The 25,503-nt window shown below is 31.6% G+C and overlaps 2 protein-coding genes across 2 annotated transcripts in view; one reads left to right on the forward strand and one right to left on the reverse strand.

Moving 5' to 3' along the window:
- LOC139500810 (uncharacterized) overlaps window positions 1-25,503 on the reverse strand; it is a 32,356-nt gene extending 6,853 nt beyond the window's left edge. Inside the window, exons 1-5 of the mRNA XM_071289678.1 lie at window positions 25,197-25,503; window positions 21,438-22,129; window positions 19,286-19,397; window positions 14,496-14,597; window positions 14,019-14,327 (exon numbers count right to left, since the gene is read on the reverse strand). Coding sequence (XP_071145779.1) covers window positions 14,019-14,327; window positions 14,496-14,597; window positions 19,286-19,397; window positions 21,438-22,121 — 1,207 coding nt within the window. The 5' untranslated portion in view covers window positions 22,122-22,129; window positions 25,197-25,503. The remainder of the gene's footprint in view (window positions 1-14,018; window positions 14,328-14,495; window positions 14,598-19,285; window positions 19,398-21,437; window positions 22,130-25,196) is intronic.
- Window positions 990-6,139, forward strand: LOC139500890 (uncharacterized). The gene is made up of 7 exons (XM_071289780.1): window positions 990-1,846; window positions 2,192-2,385; window positions 2,905-3,030; window positions 3,907-4,083; window positions 4,288-4,860; window positions 5,084-5,194; window positions 5,805-6,139. Exons 1-7 carry the CDS (start codon window positions 1,030-1,032, stop codon window positions 6,096-6,098), a joined length of 2,292 nt encoding a protein of 763 aa, XP_071145881.1. The 5' UTR covers window positions 990-1,029; the 3' UTR covers window positions 6,099-6,139.

Below are 25,503 nucleotides of genomic sequence, written 5' to 3' on the forward strand. Positions count from 1 at the left end.
AGATGCATGTGATAATTGGAAAATTTTAAGTCTTTAAATAACATCCATTTGTAGAACTGATTATTTCGATCCTTCAAATATGTGTAAAATATTAATAAAAAAAATATATTATTCAGTCTCTTTCATGTAAATACTGTAGATTTGTATTTGATCATCGATTGGAAACATAACGCCCAGTGACAAATATTTCATGTATTCGTACAAAGAACAAATCAACTTCTTTTAGAATACAATTGATTTGTTATTAAAGGTAAATGTGACAGAATAAGTGAAACTTGGCCAGAAGCTTGCCTCTATGATAAAGAAACATAAAAAAGGTAGAGTTATTTTGTAATTCTGTATTTTACTCATACATGGACTTAAGCACTTTTAACAGTAAAAAAAAAACCAGTTTTAACACCGACAGCAGGAATCACAAGCGACGCTGGTTCCATAGATATCTTCAACGAATTTGTATATTTCCCTGGCAATTTTCGGTATATATCAGACTCTGACATTGAGGAGAACAAATACCATAGATGTGTTGTCTTTTTTTCTAATACATTTAGATATAAAACGTTTACTTCATATAAAGCCTCATTTATGTAACATTATATATGTAGGACTCGGAGGTGCGATGGGGACGCGGAAGTGCGATGGTCACGCTGAAGTGCGATGGTTCACGCCGAAGTGCGATGGTTTATATAGATATAGAACTCGGAGATGCGATGGGACGCTGAAGTGCGATGGTCCACGCTGAAGTGCGATGGTTCATTCGCTGAAGTGCGATGGTCATGTTGGAACATTATATGTTATTATAATAAGAAGCATGATAAATAAAATTTAGAAAGCAAAAATGCATAAATGCATTAATCAAAACAATAATTAAAATTTTCGTAGATAATTGTAAATGCTAAAATATAGCTATTCCTAAAATAATACAACAGTTTGCGTTAATGTAACTTATATATTCGCGCGTTTTAAAACAAGTTACCATGACGTTAAATATTATGACGTTTTGAAATACAACGTTTCTTAAAGAAAAACGGTATGGAACTGCAGGAAGGAAAAGAAGATTTTGTTGACGAAGGCTTTGTTATAACAAACGAACGTAAAAAAAAGGTTACAAACGATCCAAGTCCGGAACAGTTTTGGGCAGTGCAGGATGAGGTTTTTTCAATATGCAAGGCAAAATATACCAACAAATCATGGGGAGCAAAAAGAATAAAGGATGCACTAGGTCTTCAGATGGGAGAAACTAGTATAAGAAAATATGTGTCAAATTTTTTATACGACAAAGACTTGGACAGTATATTTTACAGGAGCACGACTGTTACTGAATTCCACAGAAAGGTCTTGTCAAAAGGTGAACTTTTGGAAGAAATACAAAAAAATCACAAAACTGATCATAGAAAAAGTGATACGGTGTACGAAACTCTGAGGAAGTCTTTTTTCCCAGTAGTTCGGGAAAACATTCGTTTACTATTTAAGCTGAACATTAAATGCCAACAGTGTCTTTCGGCAGTTGATTTACCTAAAACTCAAAGAACAAGAAGGCCAATTCCAGCAACCTATCCCAACAGTAGATGGCAAATGGACCTCAAGAAGATGCCTCCGTCACATGGTTACAACTACATATGCAATATTGTAGATTGCTACAGCAGATTTGCATTTGGTGGGTGCATTAAGCACAAAACAGCAAAAGAAGTGGCTACAGTGATTTTACGCTTTATATACATTTTTGGACCACCTAGAATTTTACAAACTGACAATGGAAAGGAGTTTAATAATGAAGACTTAACAGAAGTTATGGCAGAATTTAAAACAAGAAAAATTAACGGAAGGCCTTACCATCCCCAATCACAAGGTAATGTTCTGCATTTATTATTAATTTTTAAGAGGCATTCATAATGTTTGCTGAATAAATAGTAATAGATGGGTAATTTTGAAATAAAAAGATTAATTTAAGTTTAAAATAGTTTAATATAAACTCACAATAATATTTATATATCACTTGATATCAAATACATTCATTTACCAATAACATTATTGTCTTTTTATATTAAAAAAGTTATTTGTGGTAAATGAACATAAGACAAAACAAAGTCACACAAATTTATAAATTAAAATAGATTTCAAATAAGATAATGTTTTTGATGCGGTTTTCAATTATTACTAACACATTAAGATATAAGTATGCTTTTATTTAAAGGTCGAGTTGAAAGGTTTAACAGAACAGTTGTCGCCTACTTCAGAACAGCTTTTGTTGATAGTCGGGACTGGCCCAGTATGTTAGACGAATTTTACTATAAGTACAACAGCAGAGTTAATAAATCTACCAAACCTTTGACACCATATCAGAGATTTTATAAAAGACCAAATTTCTGTGTTGCGTTAGAAGATCAGGTAAAATATTAATATTATATATTTTTTTAGATTATTTTATGTTTTAAGCATTTTTATATGAATTTTATACAACATTTCATATATATGTTTTGAGAATTTTAGACATCATTAGATATATAATAACTTCATGCAGAAAAAGAGTGGTTTTTACATGTACAGTGGCCAATATTTCATGCAAGTTAATAACAGTATTATTTTCGAAAAATATTTTTAATTGAAAATGCTTTAACATTTTTTATTTAAACAATTTTCACTTTCAGTACGTTGACGTACGTGTATTATATATTTGTATAAAAACGTCCAGTAGCAAGTATTTTATACATATTTATAAGTGTACTAATAAGGAATAATATATAACATCCAAAAGGCTTAAGCATTTTTATGTTTTAAAATTTGAGCAATTTACCCTATGAGTTCGCTGAATTGTATAAATTAAATAAAAAAGTCCAGTTGCAAATATTTCATACATGTTTAAAACCATATTACTTAATAATTATCCGATAAATCTTTAAATATTAGGTACCAATATGCAATTTGACATCAGAAGAAAAGGCATTTTTGAATAGTGCACACCTTGATGTAGAAGATAATGTTGAAACGGAAGAATTAACAGTAGAAAATACAGAAGTCAATGAAAATAGTCAGGTATTATTGTATTTTTGATTTATTTGGTAAACAACTGCTGAACAGCATTAATTAAACTGCTTTGAATATTTTTCTTTTATAAAAAAAAGAAAATGTGGTACATGTATGACTTCTTATGAGACTTTCCACAAGAGACCAAATGGCACAACAATTTTAAACATCTTTTAATGATAGGTTACCGTAAGTTCTTTAACAATGAGCAAAGCCCATACCGTATAGTTAGCTTTAAAAGGCTCAGAAAAAACAAATGTAAAACTTTTTAAACGAGAAAACTAGCTGCCTAAAAGGGGCGAAAGATACGAAAAGAGCAGTTAAACTCATAAATCGAAAATAAACTGACAACGCCATACATGGCTAAAATTAAAACAAACAAAAATAATAGTACACATGCAACAACATAAAAAACTGAAGACTAAGCAACACGAATTCTAGCAAAAAACTAGGAATGATCCCATGTGCTCCGGAAGAGTAAGCAGATACTGCTCCACATGTGGCACCAGTCGTGTTTGGACATGCACATTCTTACAGCATGTGGCGGGGTTAAACATGTAAGAGAGATCCCAACCATACCTCTAACATCGGACAGTCACGGAGTAACAGTATGTAACTGTTTTAAGGAGAAAGACGTGTATATAACTCTTGTACGTACTCAAGATTGTTTTTTACAAAACGGTGCAAACAAGCTAATTATCTTAGTTTTTTATACTGTTTGTTCATTAGTTTTAATTATAAAGTTTGTTTTTAAAAAGAAAAAGAAAAAGAAAATGTTTCTTAAGAAAGAATATTTATGCAAATATGGCCATTTTGGTCTAGTGGTAATTATATATGAATACAGCGTTTAAAATTATGACTATTTATACAAATGATTTACTACAGGAACAAGTTAATGACAGCAGCACTACACTACAATCTGCGCATACAGATCGGGTATCTATTGTACATGTACCAGAGTGTGCACATATGGACGATTTATCTATTGCGCCAGTACAAGAGAGACAATTGTCAAATCAGGAGTATATGGAAAATATGTGGAGACAGAAACTAGAAAAGATTGTAAGATTTTTTTCATATTTCATATATCTTTTTAGTTTTAGTTTATCTATTTAAAGTGTCTAACAATTACCAATTTTAATTTAGATTAAAAACGTTAATTAGTTTTGTTTAATTTAACATATTTTACAACTTGAACTTATTTTTATATCCAATAAATTCATTTTTTTCCCACTAAGTATAATTTATATACCTATATTTATGTAGGCCCCTGTAGAAAGAAGAAGTAACATTTACAATGAAACACCTTTAACTGACATTACAAACTCACAGATGGTTTGCAACACTGATATGATGCATGGAACACCTTTAACTGACACTACAAACTCACAGATGGTTCGCAACACTAATATGATGCATGGAAAACTTTTAACTGACACTACAAACTCACAGATAGTTCGCAACACTGATATGATGCATAGAACACCTTTAACTGACACTACAAACTCACAGATGGTTCGCAACACTGATATGACGCATGGAACACCTTTGACTGACACTTCAAACTCACAGATAGTTTGCAACACTGATATGACGCATGGAACACCTTTGACTGACACTTCAAACTCACAGATAGTTTGCAACACTGATATGACGCATGGAACACCTTTGGCTGACATTACAAACTCACAGATGGTTCGCAACACTGATATGATGCTTGGAACACCTTTGGCTGACACTACAAACTCACAGATGGTTCGCAACACTGATATGATGCTTGGAACACCTTTGGCTGACATTACAAACTCACAGATAATTCGCAACACTGATATGATGCAGGTACTTGAATACCTATTTTTTACTTGCACATCTTTGTAACAGTATCTAAATGGGAAAAAATTTCTTAAAATTTGAATTAAATAAATGTGGCTTTATTTATAGACATTGTTTTAAAGTTCAAACTTTTTTTTTTAATTCAACATTACACTTAGCAAAATACGAAACAGTGAAATTTATAGTGCAATAATATATGTATTAGTAATTAATTTTTAATATTTTTCAGAATGACGTAAGCCCGTATTACCGGGAAATATATGCTAAAAGATTTTTAGCCAATACAATACAGACCAATTCAAACAAACGGAGATATTCTGATTCCAATATTTACACTGAGGTAATTTTATAAAATAAAGTATTATTTTAAGTCTGTTAAATAAGGCAAACACATAAGATGAGTCACATAGTGTATTATTTTAAGTCTGTTAAATAAGGCAAACACATAAGATGAGTCACAAACTGTACTATACATACAGTGTAGCTATTCAGTTGAAGCATACATAATACTGTTTACACACAAAATGCAATCATTACATAAATTATAAACGAACAGATTAGAATGAATTATGTATATAGATGTAGGAAGATGTGGTGTGAGTGCCAATGAGACAACTCTACATCCAAATAACAATTTATAAAAGTAAACCATTATAGGTCAATGTACGACCTTCAAAACGGAGCCTTGGCTCACACCGAATATGGATAGACTTGAGCCATTTATTTGTTTAATATGTTCATTTTTTATTTTTTTTTAATTTTATTTCAAATATAGCATAATAAATTAAATACAAATGTACATTTTTAATAGCAATTAATAAGTACACAATAGATTGCACATATGTTGTTAAAATGTTAAGCAAAACATTATTTGTTTTAAAAGTAATAAATTGCAAGTTATTTTAAAAATGAACTGAAACTAATACATGTACCGTTACTATTTTTAACAGAACAGAGAAGCATGGGATAGGGATTTGTATCCTGTTGAGTTGTTTCCTAGGAAGTCCCAAGTTATGGAAATGCAAACATTTAATCCAAATATTAATGACACAATAGATTTTCGACCAAATTCAGCACTTAGCGCAGGAACAAATGTATTTCTGTCAGGGTATTGGAGGAAGGGGATAGTAATGGACATTCAGATGGATGATTCTAAAGGGAGAGTGTACACAGTGAAAGACCTTGAGAACAATAAAATCCACTGTTTATCAAAATACTTAATTCGTCCTAATTTGCTGTATTAAATATTCATTCATTGCATATTGTATGAATCTATGCATTTAAATTGAAATTGTTTTATTTTTTTCTACCTACGGATAGCCACATTGCTAAAATCTTTATTTTATTGAAGAAGTTCATAAATATAAGAAGATGTGGTATGAGTGCGAATGACAAAACTGTCCATCCAAGCTGCAATTTGTAAAAATAAACCATTTCAAGTTATAATATGGCCTTCAACACAGAGCCTAGGTTCACACAAAACAGCAATAACTAGTGTTAAACCATTTAAACGGAAAAACCTACAGTTGTGTATTTATATAAAAATATATTTAGCTTTTTAATCATTGTTACAGGCATATACTTCAGCGTATAATTTATCTTCAAAATGTGACTATCGCACTTAAGAGTTAACCACCATAGCACTTCAGCGTAACAACCATCGCACTTCAGCGTAGCTATGAACAAGTTAACGTCACAATGTGACCATCGCACTTCGGCGTGTTAACCATCGCACTTCAGCGTGGACCATTGCACTTCAGCGTAACCACCATCGCACGTCAGCGTATCTATCAACAAGTTAACGTCACAATGTGACCATCGCACTTCGGCGTGTTAACCATCGCACTTCAGCGTGGACCATCGCACTTCAGCGTGACCATCGCGGTTCGGAGTACCATCGCACCTCCGAGTCCTACATATATAATTTATTGTGTCAAGGAAATATTAGGATCAGAGAAATATTTGTTGGAGGAGAGAGAGAGACATATAGACTTGTATCGCGGTATTTGGTCTCTTGTTGTTCATGTCAAAATGTGATGGGAGGAAACGTTTCCCCTTTGTTTTATATATATTCCATAATGATATTAGTTAGAGATTTAATCCAATCCAAACTAATAATTGTTTTTTTTTTTATCTCGCTTTTTTTTTTATATTAAATCATTTTAACTCAAAACTATAATAATTGAAATATCTTTCTGAAATAAAACCCTAACATACTTGTATATCAGACGCTTAACAAAACGATATACCTAGACGTTGCGCACGATATTGATGTCACTTTGGAAATATGGGTTAGAAGGCGGGTTATTCAAATTCAAGCTCTTATCCATACAATAAATATCCATGTTATGCATATCATTCGAATAGAAATAAACCACAGAAATCAATAACATAGATGATTTTGTGCTTTGTTTATTTTTTAATGAAAAGCTTTCCTCATTTCGATGCCTATAACATCATTTCAAGGGTGTCCCGCTGTTACAATTTTGTTTTATGTGAGTCTCTAAAATCCCAGTGCGGATTCATTAGTAAGTAGAATGGTTAAAAATTTTGCAATTGTTTTGTATACATTTAACTTAAAATGAAGTAACAGACGTTTTTAACTTTAAGAGAAGGAAGATCGTCAAAAGAGTTGAAATAAAAAAGAGAAAAAATGTCCCAATTAGCTGCTCAACCCGTAAATTTTTTTTTCTGTCTTCAGTTTCATAAGATATAACGGACGAAAATGGATTTTAATAATATCAGAAAAATTATACATGTCCCGAAGGAGCTATCTGAATTCATCATTAAGTAACTGCGGTCTTAATTTAAAAACATCGTCATTTTCCCCGTGTCCAATAAAATGTCCCGATGGACAAAATAACACAAAGAATAATTCAGAGGCTTTTTATCCAACGAAATTCTACTATATCTCAATTTCTTAACACCTGTTAACTTATATGAATGGAAAATACATTTAATTTCCTTTACAATGATATGATATATACTTTTGTTTGAGTTGCAGTTAGAAAATCTGAAACGATCTAAGATGTCCAATGAAATGTCCCCGTAACCGTAATTTGACGTTCGCGTTATACATTGTTATAATAACGTTAAACTGTATACGAATTTTCTTGCATATTTGGCATAACATAATTTTATGATATGGTCTGATCTATATAAAATAAAGTTCTCGTTTAATATGCGTTAAAATACAGATCTGCATTAATTCATGCATATAAGATGTCAAAATATTTAACTCGGATATTTCATAAAGACAAGGTCCCGGAGGTATAACAAAGAGATAACTTACTAATAACCACACTCCCACTTTATAAAAGCAAGATACATTGAAAAAGAAAATGCGATCAAAAGTGAGATCTTCTTAATTATATTCTTAATTAAATAAGCCAGATAGTATTCCTAGCGTTGCTATTAAAAGATTCGAAGCTATTTACATGAATGAAAATTTTCACAAAAAATTTATGAGAAAAAGCACACCTTAGTCGTGAACATTTCAGTAAAACGTGCAATCATTTTTTTTGTCGCATCGACTCATTTAACAAAACGTTTTATCAGAGAAATACTGGTATGTCATAAACTTTTCAGTATAACTAACGATCATTTTTTATCTATTGTGAGTAGAACAATTCCTAGTTATCTACCTAGCAATACGTGTTTGAAAAATAAGGTTATTTCATTTAGAAGTAGTATGGCAGAATGAAGATTATTTTCTCGAATCTCCAACAGAACTGCCTGGTACACAGGCATGTGATGAAACTAGTATATTGAAATTGAAACTTTTCTTTTATCACAATTTGAGAAAGAACGAAAGAGAGAGAGTTGGAGAGCAGTTGTCCGACATATATGATGGATGGCACACACACATGTAGCAGCTAGCTCAAAGGTATTAATTTACAGACACTCCCAACTCATTCTAGAAAAAAAATCAACCAATAAATCTGCGGTGTAAAGTAGATCTTTTTTTTTATCTTCGCAGAACGCCACAAAACATAGCTTGAATTTTAATTTTTACATCGCGATGACCGTGAGGGCATTCCGATGTATTGTTGCCATAGAGATTTGACTTTCGTTTTTGACTGGTAACCGATCGTATAAATACGCGGATATCATCGAGTGTAATATAACATTTCTTATCGCTTGTTATAAATTCACTTCTTTAATGAATACTCATAAGAACAGAAATTTATAATACGAAAATATTATGTCGTTACAAATTTTTATATGCATTAAAAAATGCACACGTACAGAAAATTGTGTTAACGCATGCGTAGGAATATCACAAGAATTTTTTTTGGGGAAAATATGAATGTCTACTCAAATCCAATCTATTGGAAAAATCGAATTGTTATAGAAGAGTGTCCACCATGCACTTGTACTGCACTTTTATTAGAATCGTAGAATAGAATGATATACAATTGGATGAAAATTATACATACATGTAACTGCTATATACATTATTAAATATAATATATAACAGCAAACCAGAGTATACGTATTTGTATCACCACAATATAATAGATATTAAAGCAGTGAAGTTGAATTCCTTGTCATTTATTCATTATCCAAGCACGAACTTGTCTCAGAAAAAATATATCTCTGCACATAAACCTCAGTTTTCTGATATAGAAATGTGATTTTTTTTCTGAGACAAGTGCTTGTGATCATCCACAAGGACTTGCGGTCATCCGAGGTTCAGTACTTCAGTACTTTGATTATACTTTTAAAACAAGGTAAAAACTAAACCAAAAGGATTGAAACCGAAAACATAAAAATAATCAGATGAATGTCAAAGAATATTTTGTGTAAACCGATACTCACGGTCCATAGTTGTTCGCTTGAGAAAACACTGACCTATGTAAACATGCACACATAGCAGTTACTTAAAAAAATCACATCTAGTTAAAAAAAAAGTTGTATTATTCAAAATCAGATTTCGACCTGCTGGTAATCTGTGATGTAGGTATGGCAGAATGTGTAAAAGTTTTCCATACTTTGCCAAATTCTATAATTTCAAATATTTAAAAAAAAAAAAAAGATATTGATCATGTTGATTGCCAACCCTTTTTTGAAGCTTGAGTTTGTGAAAAAATATCAGATGAAAGAATACATGTAGCTTGCAAAATATGTTTCCAAAAGCAAAAACAAAACAATACAGAATCACGGTTCTCATTTTCACAATAAAGTAGAAGATGCGGCCGTATAAGACCAATTAATAATTTCTATATCCAAACAACAATGAGCAAAACCCTTACCTTATAGTTAGCTATGAAAAGCCCCAAAATGACAAATGTTAAACAATTCAAAGGAGAAAACTAACGGCCTGATGTATGTGCAAAATGTGTAAATTCCTACATTAAATTAATTATTTGCCTGGTAAAACAATCCTGATTTAAAAAATTTAATCAATGAAAACATTTTCTTTTTAAAAACAAAAATAATTTAGACCCCGACCAACTTTAAATAATTGAAAGTTGGCAACGGCAGCATAAGAGCACGTATTTTTTTTTCAAACATGATGCACATTTTATAAAGTTTTTTGTTAGAGATTTTTTTAACATTTTCCATAAAATCGGGATTGATGTTAAGATTGTGGACTTACTTAAACGATAAAATAAATAATATGAATTATAATGTAATTATAAGTCACTGTTTAAGAAAAATGAAATAAAACCAAATTCTTGGACTTTTATATTAACGTTAGTATATACATTGTAGTATAATAGTCCCAGGATTAAAGTGTTGATAAAATAAGATTATGAAAAGAAAAATAGCTTGCGATATACTACCTACATCTTTCACATAATCAAAGACAAATCAAGAAGCACTTGAATATTAATTGAGGGAGCGAAATTACCAAATTACAACAAACATATATAAACGTGTAATTGGGGAAAAGAGACAGAAACAAGAAACGAAATATTTACAATTACACCATTATAGATAGGAGACGTCTTCTGGCAGAGAGAGCATTGCTTAATTTTAATAGATAGAAGAAACTAATTTTTGAAGGCCTTACAGTGACCTATAGTTGTTAATTTCTGTTTCATTTTGGTCTCTTGTGGAGAGTTGTCTCATTGGCAATCATACCACATCTTCTTTTTATATATTTAAATCATTTTAGAAGACATCAAATTGTCATTTTGTGCTATTGTTGCAGACAATTCTTCGCAAAAATTAAAAATTGTTCATGTATCTAAAATTTTGTTTTATTTCAATGGAATTTTACATTTGCACCGGTTTGAAAAAATAAAGCCATATAAAGAAGCAACTTCGAACATCTCTTTACTTTAAGCGGCATTTTCTCATGAGTAGAATATAAGGTCAACGTTTGAAACTTTCCGTGGAACAACGTCAAAATCGTCGTTTTATTAGGAACGTCGTGTAACGCTGAGTGGCACCAATACCGTGCGAAACGCTAAACGATATTACATACCATACGATAAACGAAACGCTAAACGCTAAACGATACCATAAACCATACGACAAATAAAACGATTAACGATACCATGAAGCATACGTTAGACAAAACCCTCAACGGTGACATTTACCATACGATGAACGAACGCTGACCGAACGTTGTACGGACGCTATACGAACGATGTACGGACGATCACCGATCTCTATACGAACGATTACCGAACGCTGTACGTACGATTCCTGAACGAAAAAAGTGTTAACTTTTACGTCACAGGGACTGTAGTAGTCTGTTGTTATTTATGTATTATTGTCATTTTGTTTATTTTCTTTGACATCAGACTCGGACTTCTCTTGAACTGAATATTAATGTGCGTATTGTTATGCGTTTACTTTTCTACGTTGGCTAGAGGTTAACCCCGCCGCATTTTTGCGCCTGTCCCAAGTCAGGAGCCTCTGGCTATTGTTAGTCTTGTATTATTTTTATTTTTAGTTTCTTGTGTACAATTTGGAGTTTAGTATAGCGTTCATTATTACTGAACTAGTATACATTTGTTTAGAGGCCAGCTGAAGGAAGCCTCCGGTTGCGGGTATTTCTCGCAACATTAAAGATCTGTTGGTGACCTTCTGCTGTTGTCTTTTCTATGGTCGGGTTGTTGTCTTTTTGACACATTCCCCATTTTCATTCTCAATTTTATCAAAAAAAAAAAACTGATGTTGTAAATAGATAAATAAAAAGTAATAAAACTTTGAAGTTTTGTAGTTATTGAAGAAAGGAGATAATGAAATACTGGAGTAGGTTCCATACAATTAGTCGAATAAAACCGATAATATCATATTCAATGAAATGTTTTGATAGGACAAACAAAGTCTACTTAAAGATCATCGGTTCCAACATACATAGTAACACAAGCTTGAAATTGTATAAAGAGTAACAAATCATCACTATGTACACTACCAAGAATTAACTCACAACTCTCTTGTACTATTATCCGCTCTTGTACATCAATACTAAACGGCTACATGATAAAATTGTAATCTTGAACTTTTGATAAATTCATTTACTTACATTTGTTCGGTAATTTTTGTTTTCAGTACTGATGTTTTCGCTACTAGGACAGTTCTAATTGCTTAGTATTGTGACAGTCATCAGTTTCCAATACTGCAACAGCACTGATTTTTGCAGTACTGTAACAGTACTGGTTTTTCAGTATTATTTCAGTACTATTTATAGACTCATTTATGACAGTAATTATTCAATACTTACTTTTGATTGTTCGTCCTGATTGGAATTTCATCTTGTTGAAGTGACTTTTGTTGTGAAAGTTTTTTTCGTTTGTTTGTTAGTTTAATTTTAATAACTCTTTTCATAATGATAAGAAATAAGGAGATTGTTAAATGATTGTAAACAAGACAACCATTCACTAGATATACACCATTAAAATGTTGATATTAAGTATTCTTTTGTTAATTCTTATATGTAAATGTTTATAAATTGGGTGTGGTTTACAATATTTCAGTAAATTTAGTATTGAGTAATTGTTGCAAAACAGAATAGCACCTGTAGGGTTATGAAACATAATATTGGAGTGCTATATAGACTTTGTTACCTCCCACATTATAGACTTACAACTATGAAATAAAATATGTTATGGTATTGATAATTCATTTTTCGTTGTTTGATCATACGTGGTTTCACTTTCACTTTTCACTTCCTCTGGCCTTTGTTAGTATTGTGTGTTTTTTTTTAATTTAATTTTAGTTAATTGTTTTGGAGTTTAGTGTAACGTCCATTTTCACTGAACAAGTACGCATTTTGTTAAGGGGTCATCTGAGAACCTCCTCCGGTGCGGTTTTTTCTCGCTGCGTTGAAAACCTATTGGTGACCTTTGTCTGTTGTCTGCTCTTTGGTCGGGTTTTATCTCTCTTTGACATATTCCCCATTGACATTCTCAAATAAACATAACGTCATAGTTAAACGAACTCCAAAATAAAAGGCTCGAGCATAACAGTCACACACGTTATCACGTTAAACTACTTAAGCCAGTTAAAATGAAAAAAAAATATCACCAATTGAGGAAAATGAAATATTTAATACTCTATACAATCAAAACAATATTTTGTTCAAGAAAAAATACATTACAAAATTTCAGTCCGGGTACAAGACTCGAATCCTGCTTTATACATATATATATATTATCGTTATGACTTTCGTATCCAACTACTTTACGATGAAGGCTTTTAGCGAGGTGGTATTACAAAAAAAGTAAAATTAAGATATTTACACATAATTGCTAAATCGTAGTTGTTGCAATGTCTAACATGCATAATTAACCTGTAACAAGTGTATACACAATTAAATCATATGTAACTCTTGTTAACTTGTTGGCTTCCTCAATGTGAACCGTTTGGATATAATAAATTCCAATCATCAAATAATATAATTGACAACATATGAAAATATGTCTATGTTAAACTCTTGAAATGTTGTAAAAATGTAAAATAGACAGAAATGGTTTAAGTTAGATTATTAGTAGTGCATTGAACTACTTTTTATAAATTCTCTAATACTGTCAAAATAGGCCAAATTTATAACGTGTGAGGGCAATCAATTAAAGTTGTTTTCAACTTGCCTATATTTCTGAATGCCATCTCAAAAAGAAAAAAAAACATATCCGGGTTTAACTGGTACTTTAAAGTATTTCAGATTTTCTTATTAAGGATATCAAAAATAAAAAAGAAAATACCTGATCTGTCTGGTAAATTTAAGTTAACACACAATTCTGCATTTTCCATTGTATCAATTTCCGCATCTGATAGCATCGTAGACATAAGTTTGTTAATTTCGGAACGAAGTTCATGAACATTTCCTAGGACCTGTTTTGCTATTTCTGCATACATGTTGAGGTCATCAATTGAAATAGCTTTAATTCTGATATTCATGTCTGGTGTTCCGGTTAATCTGAATTCATCTATAGCTTTAAACACTTTTGTTTTATCCCATGAATTCGGAATGTCAAGTTGCATGAAAACCGGTATGAGTATTCTCTTGTTGTCTGAAACATCAGAGTAAAAACGAATCAATAATTTTCTATATATCGTGTTGATTTACAAGACATTTATAGAATCTAATATGATATTTTATATTTATAGTGTAACACTTAATTCGAAATAATGCATAATTTAGAATATCAAAATAAAATATTTTTCGTTAGAAATCATACCTTCCATTAATAGTTCGGTATCATCAAATAATTCCACATTCTCCTCACTACCAAATATGTTAACCATTAAATTTATCTTGTTAACCGTGCTATCAAGAGTTTCTGTAAAGAACAAGGTAAGTATGAAATTCAATAATAAAGTGGTTGGTGTTGTGGTATTTTAGAGTTCAAAATGGCGAAACAATACAGCAATGACAAATGAATGAATACATGATAGTTCATGTCAACCGAAGAGACTGTCTACTGGTCCTGCAATATCCTCGGAGACTAAACGTCCAACAACAGTGGCATCATCACAGAGGTTGCAAATACTCACCACGGATCATGTAGATACCCAGCTTATAACTGTGCACGATATACGCGTGTATTATCTACATATTCATCGGTAATACTCGAATCAAAACAGTTCAAATGCAAATATAAAAACAAGCTTTTCATTCTAGACAAAACAAGGTTTTGATTGGATTCGTTGTCCACTGCAAACTAAGCAATATAACGTTAGGTGTACTTACTCGATTAATTTTTAAGAAGAGAAAAGAAAGAGTCACTTATTCATGTTTTGCGGAAATTCTAGTTGGACAAAATTGTATATTAATACGATTATTTAGAACTTCATGTTGGTTTATATGTTTTGTTTCTATTTAAGTTGTTACCCCCCTTTTTTTGGTAAAAGCAGTACACAACGGAATCAATGAATTGTATATGTCATACTTATACTCATAACACTTGACTGATTTTAAACCATATAAAATATACAGACATTCTTTTCTATACAAATTGTAGAAGTCAATATGATCAAAGTCATAAATATTTAACCAAAGATACATTGAAATTTAATTATTGATATGTTGCATGAACTACAATAAGAGTGAGTACGAGTGTATCGAAAGGATAAAGGTCTGCTGCTATGAATTCGGCCTTTCGAATCCACACATAGACAACATGTCACATTCAGGAATAAGAAACAGATCAGACGACTAGTATAACATCTAAGTTTAAATAATTAACAAAAAACAAAACATACAGGAAAGCCAGAAATAAACGACAACCACTGATGAATTACATACGTCTGACTTGAGACAGGCACATTCAGGATTGACTGATTCGTGACTGCTTATTCCTTGATTTAAGATACTGCGTATTCCATGTCCTGACTTGAGATACTGTCAAAGTACTTTAATTCGTGGGTATCAATTTCGTGGTTTGAGCAAAATGTACATGTTTGTGGGTTTTTAAAGTCTTGGACTTTAGTTTTCTAAAACAAAATGGAAAATTGAAGCCTTAGGAACGAAGGTTACAAATTGTCTAGATTGAAGAAAATTGCAAAGTGAACAGTGACCCGGTAGACTGGTAAATCGTAGTGACAACACTAATTAATCCAAGATAAAGTGATCAACAGATTCAAGACCATCAAAGGTGTTAATTAGGCCGTAACATATACAAATGCTATAAACGTATCTTGAAATGTGAAATAATTCTTATCAAAATTAATCCCAGCATGAAATTATTATTTCCCATATGTACGAGAATTTTGAAGATATAAAATGAACACTTTATCATACAAGCATATCAACACCGGAAATCTGACTCTCATCGATCAAAAATATTTTTATGAGAATTAAAAGATTAAAAATTGTACAGTTAATGTTATTCTAAAAAGATTAAATGGGTATGTTATTCTAAAAAGATTAAATGGGTATCATCCTGCATGCAGATGTAGTTCATGGTGCGTTTGCCCTGTGACTACTATTATAGTATTTTCAGATTTGACGTTATTCAATATATTCTCTAGATCATATCAGTAGTCAAACCTATATTGGGACCTGGATTTTGACGTGCATTTTATTTTCAGTCTGCGGGATCTAACAAAATAATCAAACACACGAGTTTCATTTGATATGGTCCACTCAGTTACACAGTTAAAATCACCTATTGTTTACATGTGTCTATTGTCCATATATTATCCATTTAAATCAATACTACTCACAACATCGATTATATGAGGGCAGTTTTGTAAACATTATCCCAAATTAGTTTATTTTTGCACCTTCTGCAGGAATAAAAAAAAAATTGCAAAATCAAAAAAGTTTATAATATTCTGAACCATATGCAATTAAAAATTAATTATCTAGGTCCAGCCATTCCTCAAAACTTTCGCAGGTAGACATGTTTTTCTGTACTCAGAGTAAAATTGATGGTGTAAATTCTGCCATTGTAGCCAAAAGGTTATGATGAATCTTAAAGATATTACCACCGTGTTAAATTAACAGTTATAAGTATAAGTTTATTCAAAGGATTAGAGAGTTTAATTTGGATCGTTTCTAAGATTTGGACTATTTGAACGTTATATTTCTTTCATCCCATTTTGTAGGACTTTCCTGTATTTAATGTGCATAGTTTCTAAGTGTGTGAAAGCCTACAAATGTCATTTGTCAGTATTCAGTACTGCCCTAAAAGTAAAATGAATCATATTCAATTATATCGATGCAATATCCTATACCATTTATCGGGATATGTTCGAATTCAAAGAAATTTGCTACAACTATCAAGCGGACCGTTTTTAGCTAACCTGGCCCAAAGGGCCAAGTGAGCTTTTCTCATCACTTGCCGTCCGGCGTCCGTCGTCGTCCTGCGTCGTCGTCCGTCGTCGTTAACTTTTACAAAAATCTTCTCCTCTAAAACTACTGGGCCAGGGGTCAAATGCAGTTTTTGGCTTATAACTCTGAAACCGAAGCATTCAGAGCAAATCTGACAAGGTGTTAAATTGTTTATTAAGTCAAGATCTATCTGCCCTGAAATTTTCAGACGAATCGGACAACCGGTTGTTGGGTTGCTGCCCCTGGATTGGCAATTTTAAGGAAATTTTGCCGTTTTATGGTTATTATCTTGAATATTATTATAGATAAAGATAAACTGTAAACAGAATAATGTTCAGCATGACTGAAATGGTCAGTTGACCCCTTTAGGAGTTATTGACCTTTATAGTCAATTTTTAATCATTTTTCGTAAATCTTAATTATCTTTTACAAAAATCTTCTCCTCAGAAACTACTGGGCCAAATTAAACCAAACTTAGCCACAATCATCATTGGGGTATCTAGTTTAAAAAAAATGCGTATGGTGACCCGGCCAACAAACCAAGATGGCCACCATGGCTAGAAATAGAACATAGGGGGTAAAATGCAGTTTTTGGCTAATAACTCAAAAACCAAAGCATTTAGAGCAAATCTGACATGGTATAAAATTGTTTATTAGGTCAAGATCTATCTGCCCGGAAATTTTCAGTTGAATGGGACAACCCATTGTTGAGTTGCTGCCCCTGCATTGGTAATTTGAAGGAAATTTTGCTGTTGTTGGTTATTATCTTGAATATTATTATAGATAGAGATAAACAGTAAACAGCAATAATGTTCAAAAAAGTAAGATCTACAAATAAGTCAACATGACTGAAATGGTCAGTTGACCCCTTTAGGAGTTATTGCCTTTTATAGTCAACTTTTAACAATTTTCATAAAATTTTTCAATTTTTACAAGCATTTTCAACTGAAACTTAACTGGGCCAAGTTCATTATAGATAGAGATAATTGTAAGCAGCAAGAATGTTCAGTAAAGTAAGATGTACAAAAACATCACCATCACCAAAACACAATTTTGTCATGAATCCATCTGCGTCCTTTGTTTAATATTCACATAAACCAAGGTGAGCGACACAGGCTCTTTAGGGCCTCTAGTTTGCAATGCTCTACAGTCATTCCTAGATCTTTTCAGAAGAAATGGATCGGATTTAAGATAATTTGGTTTTCCATATACATGATATAAATGATTCTCAACTGTCCCCTTTAATTAGTTTCTTCTCTTTTAAATTAACTAAAATCTAACGGATAGTATAAATGAAAATTGTTTACCATCTCATAATTTTATGTTTCTCACACAAGAATAAAAAGGAAATGAAATGCTAAACCCTTCTTTCATGGAACAATTTGAAAACAGTGGCTTCTTTTACAAAACAGACATTAAAACTAATGGTAGAAGTCTTGTAATTTTGTCCATATTTTCATTACAATAGAATTGTAGTTTCCTTACTCTATTATGTTTTATGATTTTTTTAGTGCCGTATGGAGATAGTTGAGTGCCTCCCCGTGCTTCAGGTTAATGTTCTCATAATATACTAAATTATGGAGTGTGTGTCCGACTCCTCCGAGTGCAGGAGTTTATCGCTGCATTGGTGGCCTTCGGCTGTTGTCTGGTCGGGTTGTTGTCTCTTTGATATATTCCCCATTTCCATTCTCAATTCTATGTTTATATGACTATGAATATAATATTATTGTGTATTCAATTTAGGATTTTATAATACTAAATGAGGTTTTAGATTTTACCATGACGGTTTTGAACATGCATGTAGTAAGTAACAGAAATTATCCACAAGATAAAAAAAAAATAATAAACCGAAATAGAACCGCGATTAGAACACTGCAAGCCACAAAAAGCAATATGAGCCCACAAATCACTACACATGAAACTAACAACTGAGTAACACAAACTCTTAACGAACTATAATGGGCTCCAGTTAATCAATGATCAGTCAATCTGCAAAAATTTATTCATATCCTAATATTTCGGAAAATAAAGGAGATGCTTTATGTTTTTTTCCCATATAATATTCACATTTAAGAACATCTAGTGTTTTGAATATTTCACATTGAATTGGTTTTCCATTATCAATAGCTTCTTCTAAAATCCTGTGGTATAAGCCCATTATGATATTTCTGTTATAACATAGTGCATATTTACGTATTTTTCTCATGGTTTGATGACATTCTTTTTCCATTGATCTACTAAACAGCTTAGGCATGGTATGGTGTAAAGCAGCTGCTTTCTCTTCAATGACTTGATGTTGTGCTCTCTTGATAACATAAACACGATATTAATATATGCAAATATAAATACATAAAATATAACTGTAACAAGAGGAATTAAGATCAAGACATCTAGTCGTTATCCTTTGTTGGACTGATAACTAATAAGTTTAGGTGTTATTGTTGTACAAGTTAGGGACACCTCGACGAAAAGGGACTATTCCCTAAGTGAGTAACGCTCACTCAATTGAGTTATCTGTTGATATTGCCAAAAACTGTTTTTTAAGCGGGGTCTCTAAACTTAAAAATGAAAAAAAAATATTAAAAAAAAAGAAACAACCAATTCCAAATAATCATTTTTTTATTTATTTTTTTTATTTTGAGTTTTAGAAAATTAAGTAGCCTGAAAATTGTCAATTTTCTAATTTTCGGATTATAACTGTAAATCAGGTTATGGCTTTTCGTCTTTTAAATAATTTGCTACATTTTCTTGAAAATGGTCTATTTCAAGTACAAAATGTGTATTAAAAATATCTTTTTTAAACCAGAAAATATTCTTCATTTGAATGATAGTCACTAATTTGACGGGTTGTCCCCAAACTGTTTTACATTTTTGTAAAGTATTTATAATTTGACATTTCAATCTAAAAATTATAACAAAAACATCACTTTTTTAATAATCGATACTCTATTGACATATGTATGTTTTAAGCTTGTAACAACCTCTTTCTCTTTCTATTTCGAATGATCGTTGACTCGAACTTTTGTAACTATTTGTCTGTGTTTTTCCACCGCGACACTCGTTGCGGAGGACATGGAAATACTGGGCGTCCGTGTATACGTCCGGTCTTGTTAGCATTATCACAGGTCTTGCCATATTTTTTATAAAACTTATACTATAGATTTATATCAGCAATATCTCTATAATGGTGGACGATCGATTTTTTTTAAAGAGTTATGCTTCTTTGAAATATTAAATTTATGGAAAATGGCATCGTAGCGCTCTCACGGGTACCCTTTTGGCCATTCTTTTATAAAACTTAAATCATAGGTTAATATCATCAATATCTCAGACAAGTTCTGAAATGGTGGACGATAGACTTTTTTTAAAGTGTTATCTCCCTTGGAAATATGTGCAACGCGGTTGACACTTAAATTCTGTTCTTTAATTAAAAATTAAATCATTAAATAGAAAATAATCTAACATATATATCTGTTTACAAGACAGAAACAATTTAAAATGTTATTCATGTTATTTCGTTGTTATATTAGTTTCCCGTGTTTTTCAAAAACATACTGTTTTTTCTTTTAAATAGATTTATTATTTTGAAAAAGTTTGTTTTTCAAATTTTAATATATCCTCATTAAATATTCTTCAAATATTTAAGAGAAAAAGTATACTGAAATAAAAACCTTCCTTATCTAATGTTTTTCTTCATGTTATATTCATATAATATAATCTACATTACGTATGGATACAACTTAAATTAACAAAAAATAAAGATACATGCATTCCAAAAATGTCTGCTTTTGCAGCAATATCACATGATGTTTGTTTTTTTTTATACCTAAAATTCTTCAACGAAATCGGTTATGACTTTTTCATAATACATGTCTTCCTTTTTAAAGTAACTGTGTAATGCCAGTCAAAGCAATATTGATATTACAGTCCTTCATAAGTAGTCTCAATCACAATTGGATCATATGCAAAGCTAAGACTAGATATTTTGATTTTTGTCAAGAACAAGAGGCATACATGTTATTGCAAAAATATCATGAAGATCATTAATAAAACAGTTAAAAAATGTAGGTTTTAAACTGTTCTCTTGGTTTATAGTGCCATACAATTTTAAAGTGAGATTCCTCTGTAATTATTTTTTAAAATCCGTGTTATTTCTCGATTTGAGTATAAGTATAATGAAAGATTACCTCCAATTAGTGAAATATGTAAGTGAAGCCCACATGAACCAGTATTTGTCAACATGTTACTCCTCCAGATTTACAGTGCTCTCATTTTCGGCTGCTATTTCGGTCCTACTACTTTTCATTGCAATGAAGCTTTACAAATATAATAAAATAAATCTTACCTCAAATTCAGCGCATTTATTTCTCCAGTAATCTCGACAAATTATCTCATACTTTAACATGTAATCACCAATTATGGTAAGTTTTTGTGTTTGCATGATGTGTTTCTCAGCTTCGTCAGCATAGTCACTGCTTATTTCTTTAGCTATTCCCATAATGGACCCTTCTAGTTTTGTCCATTTTATGCCAAATATTTGATCTGTCATTTCTTGTATATCTGACAGATGGAATATTTCGTTCCGCACGTCTTTAATTTGTTCTATCCAATTATCTATCCCTAACGCGTGTTTTCCGCATTTCTGAATTATATAGTTTGCTAGTGTGATATCAACCACTCTGACATCTATGTGTGCTTTTGCAGAATATTCACAGATGCAAATTTGAGTTAATTTATTATTGGCATATTTTTTGTGATCACGAATCTGGTTCCCTTCGTCTGATTTATACAGGATCAGTAACTGCTTCCTTGATATCAATTTCTCTTTTTTGATGCTAGGTATCCTGCATTCGCAACATTGAGATGTTTCGTAAATATGCACCAACTTGTGTTTCTCCTTATTCAGAAATGTTTCAAAACTATCTGGTCCGAGTATCTTTTCTTTAATATACTTAGAGATAACAAGGTATGCGACATCAACAATGAGGGCCACTAATTTAAAGTAGTTGTTTCTATGTTGTTGTGTCATATCTATATCTAAAGAAAATATTGATTTTCATTCAGTAATTTTTATATTAGAATAGAAACAATACCACGAAAGTTGAACATAAATGTAAGTTAACGATTTATCATTATCTAATGTGAGATAAAATACTGTATGATTGGGGAATGGTGCTTCAACATAATTACGTTACCAATACGACTCTGTTGACCGAAACGATATCTGTACGTCTCATTTTACAAGCGACTGATTGGCGGCGGCCATATTTCTTTATATACCAGAATAGTCGTCTAATTAGTATTCTCATCGATTGTGACTTTTTCACTTATTTTGGACTCGCATGACAAGTGATGCAGGCAAGGCAGGAGCCGATAACCATATATACAAACCCTGTTTCGCTTGTTTTTTTAGTTCGTTCGATTCCATTAATTTTTATGAATTAATCAACTATGAACATAAGTACACAAAAACGGATAACTAAATGTCCATTTACGCAATACATAATATCAGCAATGGTATCATTTAGCTTCATAGAACGTTATCATGAAGAGTAAAGATAGAATCTTAAGATGTGTATACGATAAACAATAAGTTGGAGGTGTCGGATGGGTATGAGGTTTTCATTAAAACAATTTTTTTTTTAAATGTGAGACGATCGAAATGTACTTTCCCGTTTTTTTTTGTATAGCATATACAGTGTACAAATTTAGCAAAAAAACGAAATTTCTACTCTCACCATGTACTTTAATTATTAATTTCATCAATTGTAATACCCCCCAGTACCGTGTAATTGATTTCACAGGTAAATTGTTTTGTAAACAAACGGAGATTGCGATGCAATCAGTGATTTTTATCGACAAATTTCTACTGGTCCGACGCAAATTTTACTAGTCCCGGACTACCGGACTAGCGCTAATTGCGACCCCTGACTTAAAATCACTCGAAAATTGGTTGAAATACACACTGGGTCAGGCATAAACGGATTTATCAAGATATATAACTGCAGATAATCCACATAGAAGTATAAAAGGAAGATAATACTCTTCTTTTAGGGATTGGAATCCATAAAGAGATACACCAAATAAAATTCTTTACTCTAACCTAAAGCAACCCATGTACCATACATGTACATAAAACTGTCAACTACAACTCATTTGCTACAGACATGTATTTAAATAAATGACCTAGAAGGATTGTCAATAGACGGTGTATATTTTTCGATGGTTGTCCAGGTATGACGAACATAACCGGTTTAAAAATACACATTTAAAACACTACTATTTACCATAGTATAAATAAACTCTTACTCTTGTATTGAACGCTATCACTACCTAATAAGAGGAAACTACAATGACATGATGCAAATGTTTCTTACATGATGGGAATTCTCCATTTACATCTTGTCGTTATAGTTTCTTCTTATAAGGCAGTGATGGCGTTCCACACTCTTGTAAAAAAAGAAGCGATGAAGTCGCTTTTGAAATTGTATCGATCGTTATGTATACGTGTTGTATTTAATGAAGTAGGTATATGTCTTTAATTCATTAAGTAAACATACTGTGTTCTGTCTTTGTCATTCTTAACAAATTCATAACGATCTCAAATTCTTAGTTTGGCTTTATAGATATTTTGATATGAGCGTCACTAAATGAGTCTTATGTAGACGAAACGCGCGTCTGGTGTACTAAATTAAAATCCTGGTACCTTTGATAACTAATTAGATATGATCACGTTTTAGAATTTTACACATATGATAATGCGATTAGACGAAAACAAGTTTGAAGTCACAAATTATGAATTTATAAAAATGACAAAGTTCTTTGATATACACGTAATCGTTGTTTATTTAATTGTTTGAAACGTTTACAACATTGTTTATCAAATACAGAAATTTATTGTGGAAGTATAGTCACAAATACAGAATTTCGACAACCATGCATTTACGGTTTATATATAAACATTGCAGAATTTCTTTTACAGAGTTAGGAGGAAGAAAGATTGAACGGTCACAGCTACCAGTTGAATGTCTCGGTACTGGATCGACATGTTTAGCGGTCTAAGATCTTTTGATATTAGAAAAATAGTTTAAACTGTAATTTTCCCGGTTGAGTCCTCTTCGGCTGTGACATTTAATAGAGTGTAGATTTGCATGACAGGTGATGTTTGCATATAAGTCGACGCTTATCTGTAGACGCTCTTGATTATTACTTTTGAATATCATTGCCGCATTTTTCGTTTGCTGTATTTATTTGTCTCTTGTTAACCGGAAGTGACCAATTATCTCCCCGTTATACAGGAAAAAGTATATATTTTTTGGAATCAGTGTGAAAGAAGCTATCATATGAGACTGGAAGTTATATTTACTTCATCGGAAGTAGCACATTATCTCCCTTATTTCACTTAAAAGTATATAGAAACCAATTATGTTTCGCATCAGTGTGAGGACAATTATGATTATATGCTAGTTTTTACTTTGAGTAAACAGGAACTAGCTTCTTTGCAATAAATTTTAAAATGTGGAAAGACCTTCAATTGTCTCTGAAGAATTTGTTTTAATTTATTATTGAAATTGTATCTGGTTGTGATGCTGTTTCATTTGCATTTACCGACCGTACGAGGGCTGTATAGCCAGTCAAGATGGTGAAAAACTTCCATTTGTTGTATTTGCATTTGCCAAAGTTATCACGTTTTTTTTTCAAGTTGATTGTATTCTATAAAACGGGTAAGTAGATTTAGGACAACATGCACTCTTTGATTCGAGCGCTTACTTCTTTTCACTGATATTTCTCATTATTGTTGTCTTTTCTCCTTAAAGAAATTTTTCTTTCAATCGATTGATGACTTACGAACAGCGGTATACTACTGTTATCTTTTTTTGTATTGTTATGCTAGTATTTAACCTTATATAAAGAGGGTGTGTACACATTTTCAATTATCGAACGATTTGATTGATTAATTGATTGATTGATTGATTGATTGATTGATTGATTGATTGAAGGCATTTACAATGAAATCAAATTATCTATTGTTTCAAAGATATTAAATTAGGTATTTAAGATTGATAAACTCTAGGATAACGTTAATTAAACCAAATGTTCTTACCTGAAACTATTTGATCAAGAGTCAAATAAGACAAAGATGATAAAATGAATGATTAATGTTGTCCATGATAAATTATTGACTTATAAGAACAGTGTCCATGTTGCAATATCATCACACGTTCATAATTGTAGTGAAATGTTATTTGATATAACTTTCATTTCAACACAACGGATTCCACATTTAAACTTTAAAAAAGATATTTTCTTATTATTTCGGACAAACCCTAAAATTTGTAATTGTATCGTGTACCTTACATTGCAACTGATTTGAAATAACTCGTTGGATTTTAAATCAAAATTTTAAACAG

Source organism: Mytilus edulis, chromosome 13 (genome assembly GCF_963676685.1).
Source record: "Mytilus edulis chromosome 13, xbMytEdul2.2, whole genome shotgun sequence".
In the NCBI taxonomy this organism is placed as follows: Eukaryota; Metazoa; Mollusca; class Bivalvia; order Mytilida; family Mytilidae; genus Mytilus; species Mytilus edulis.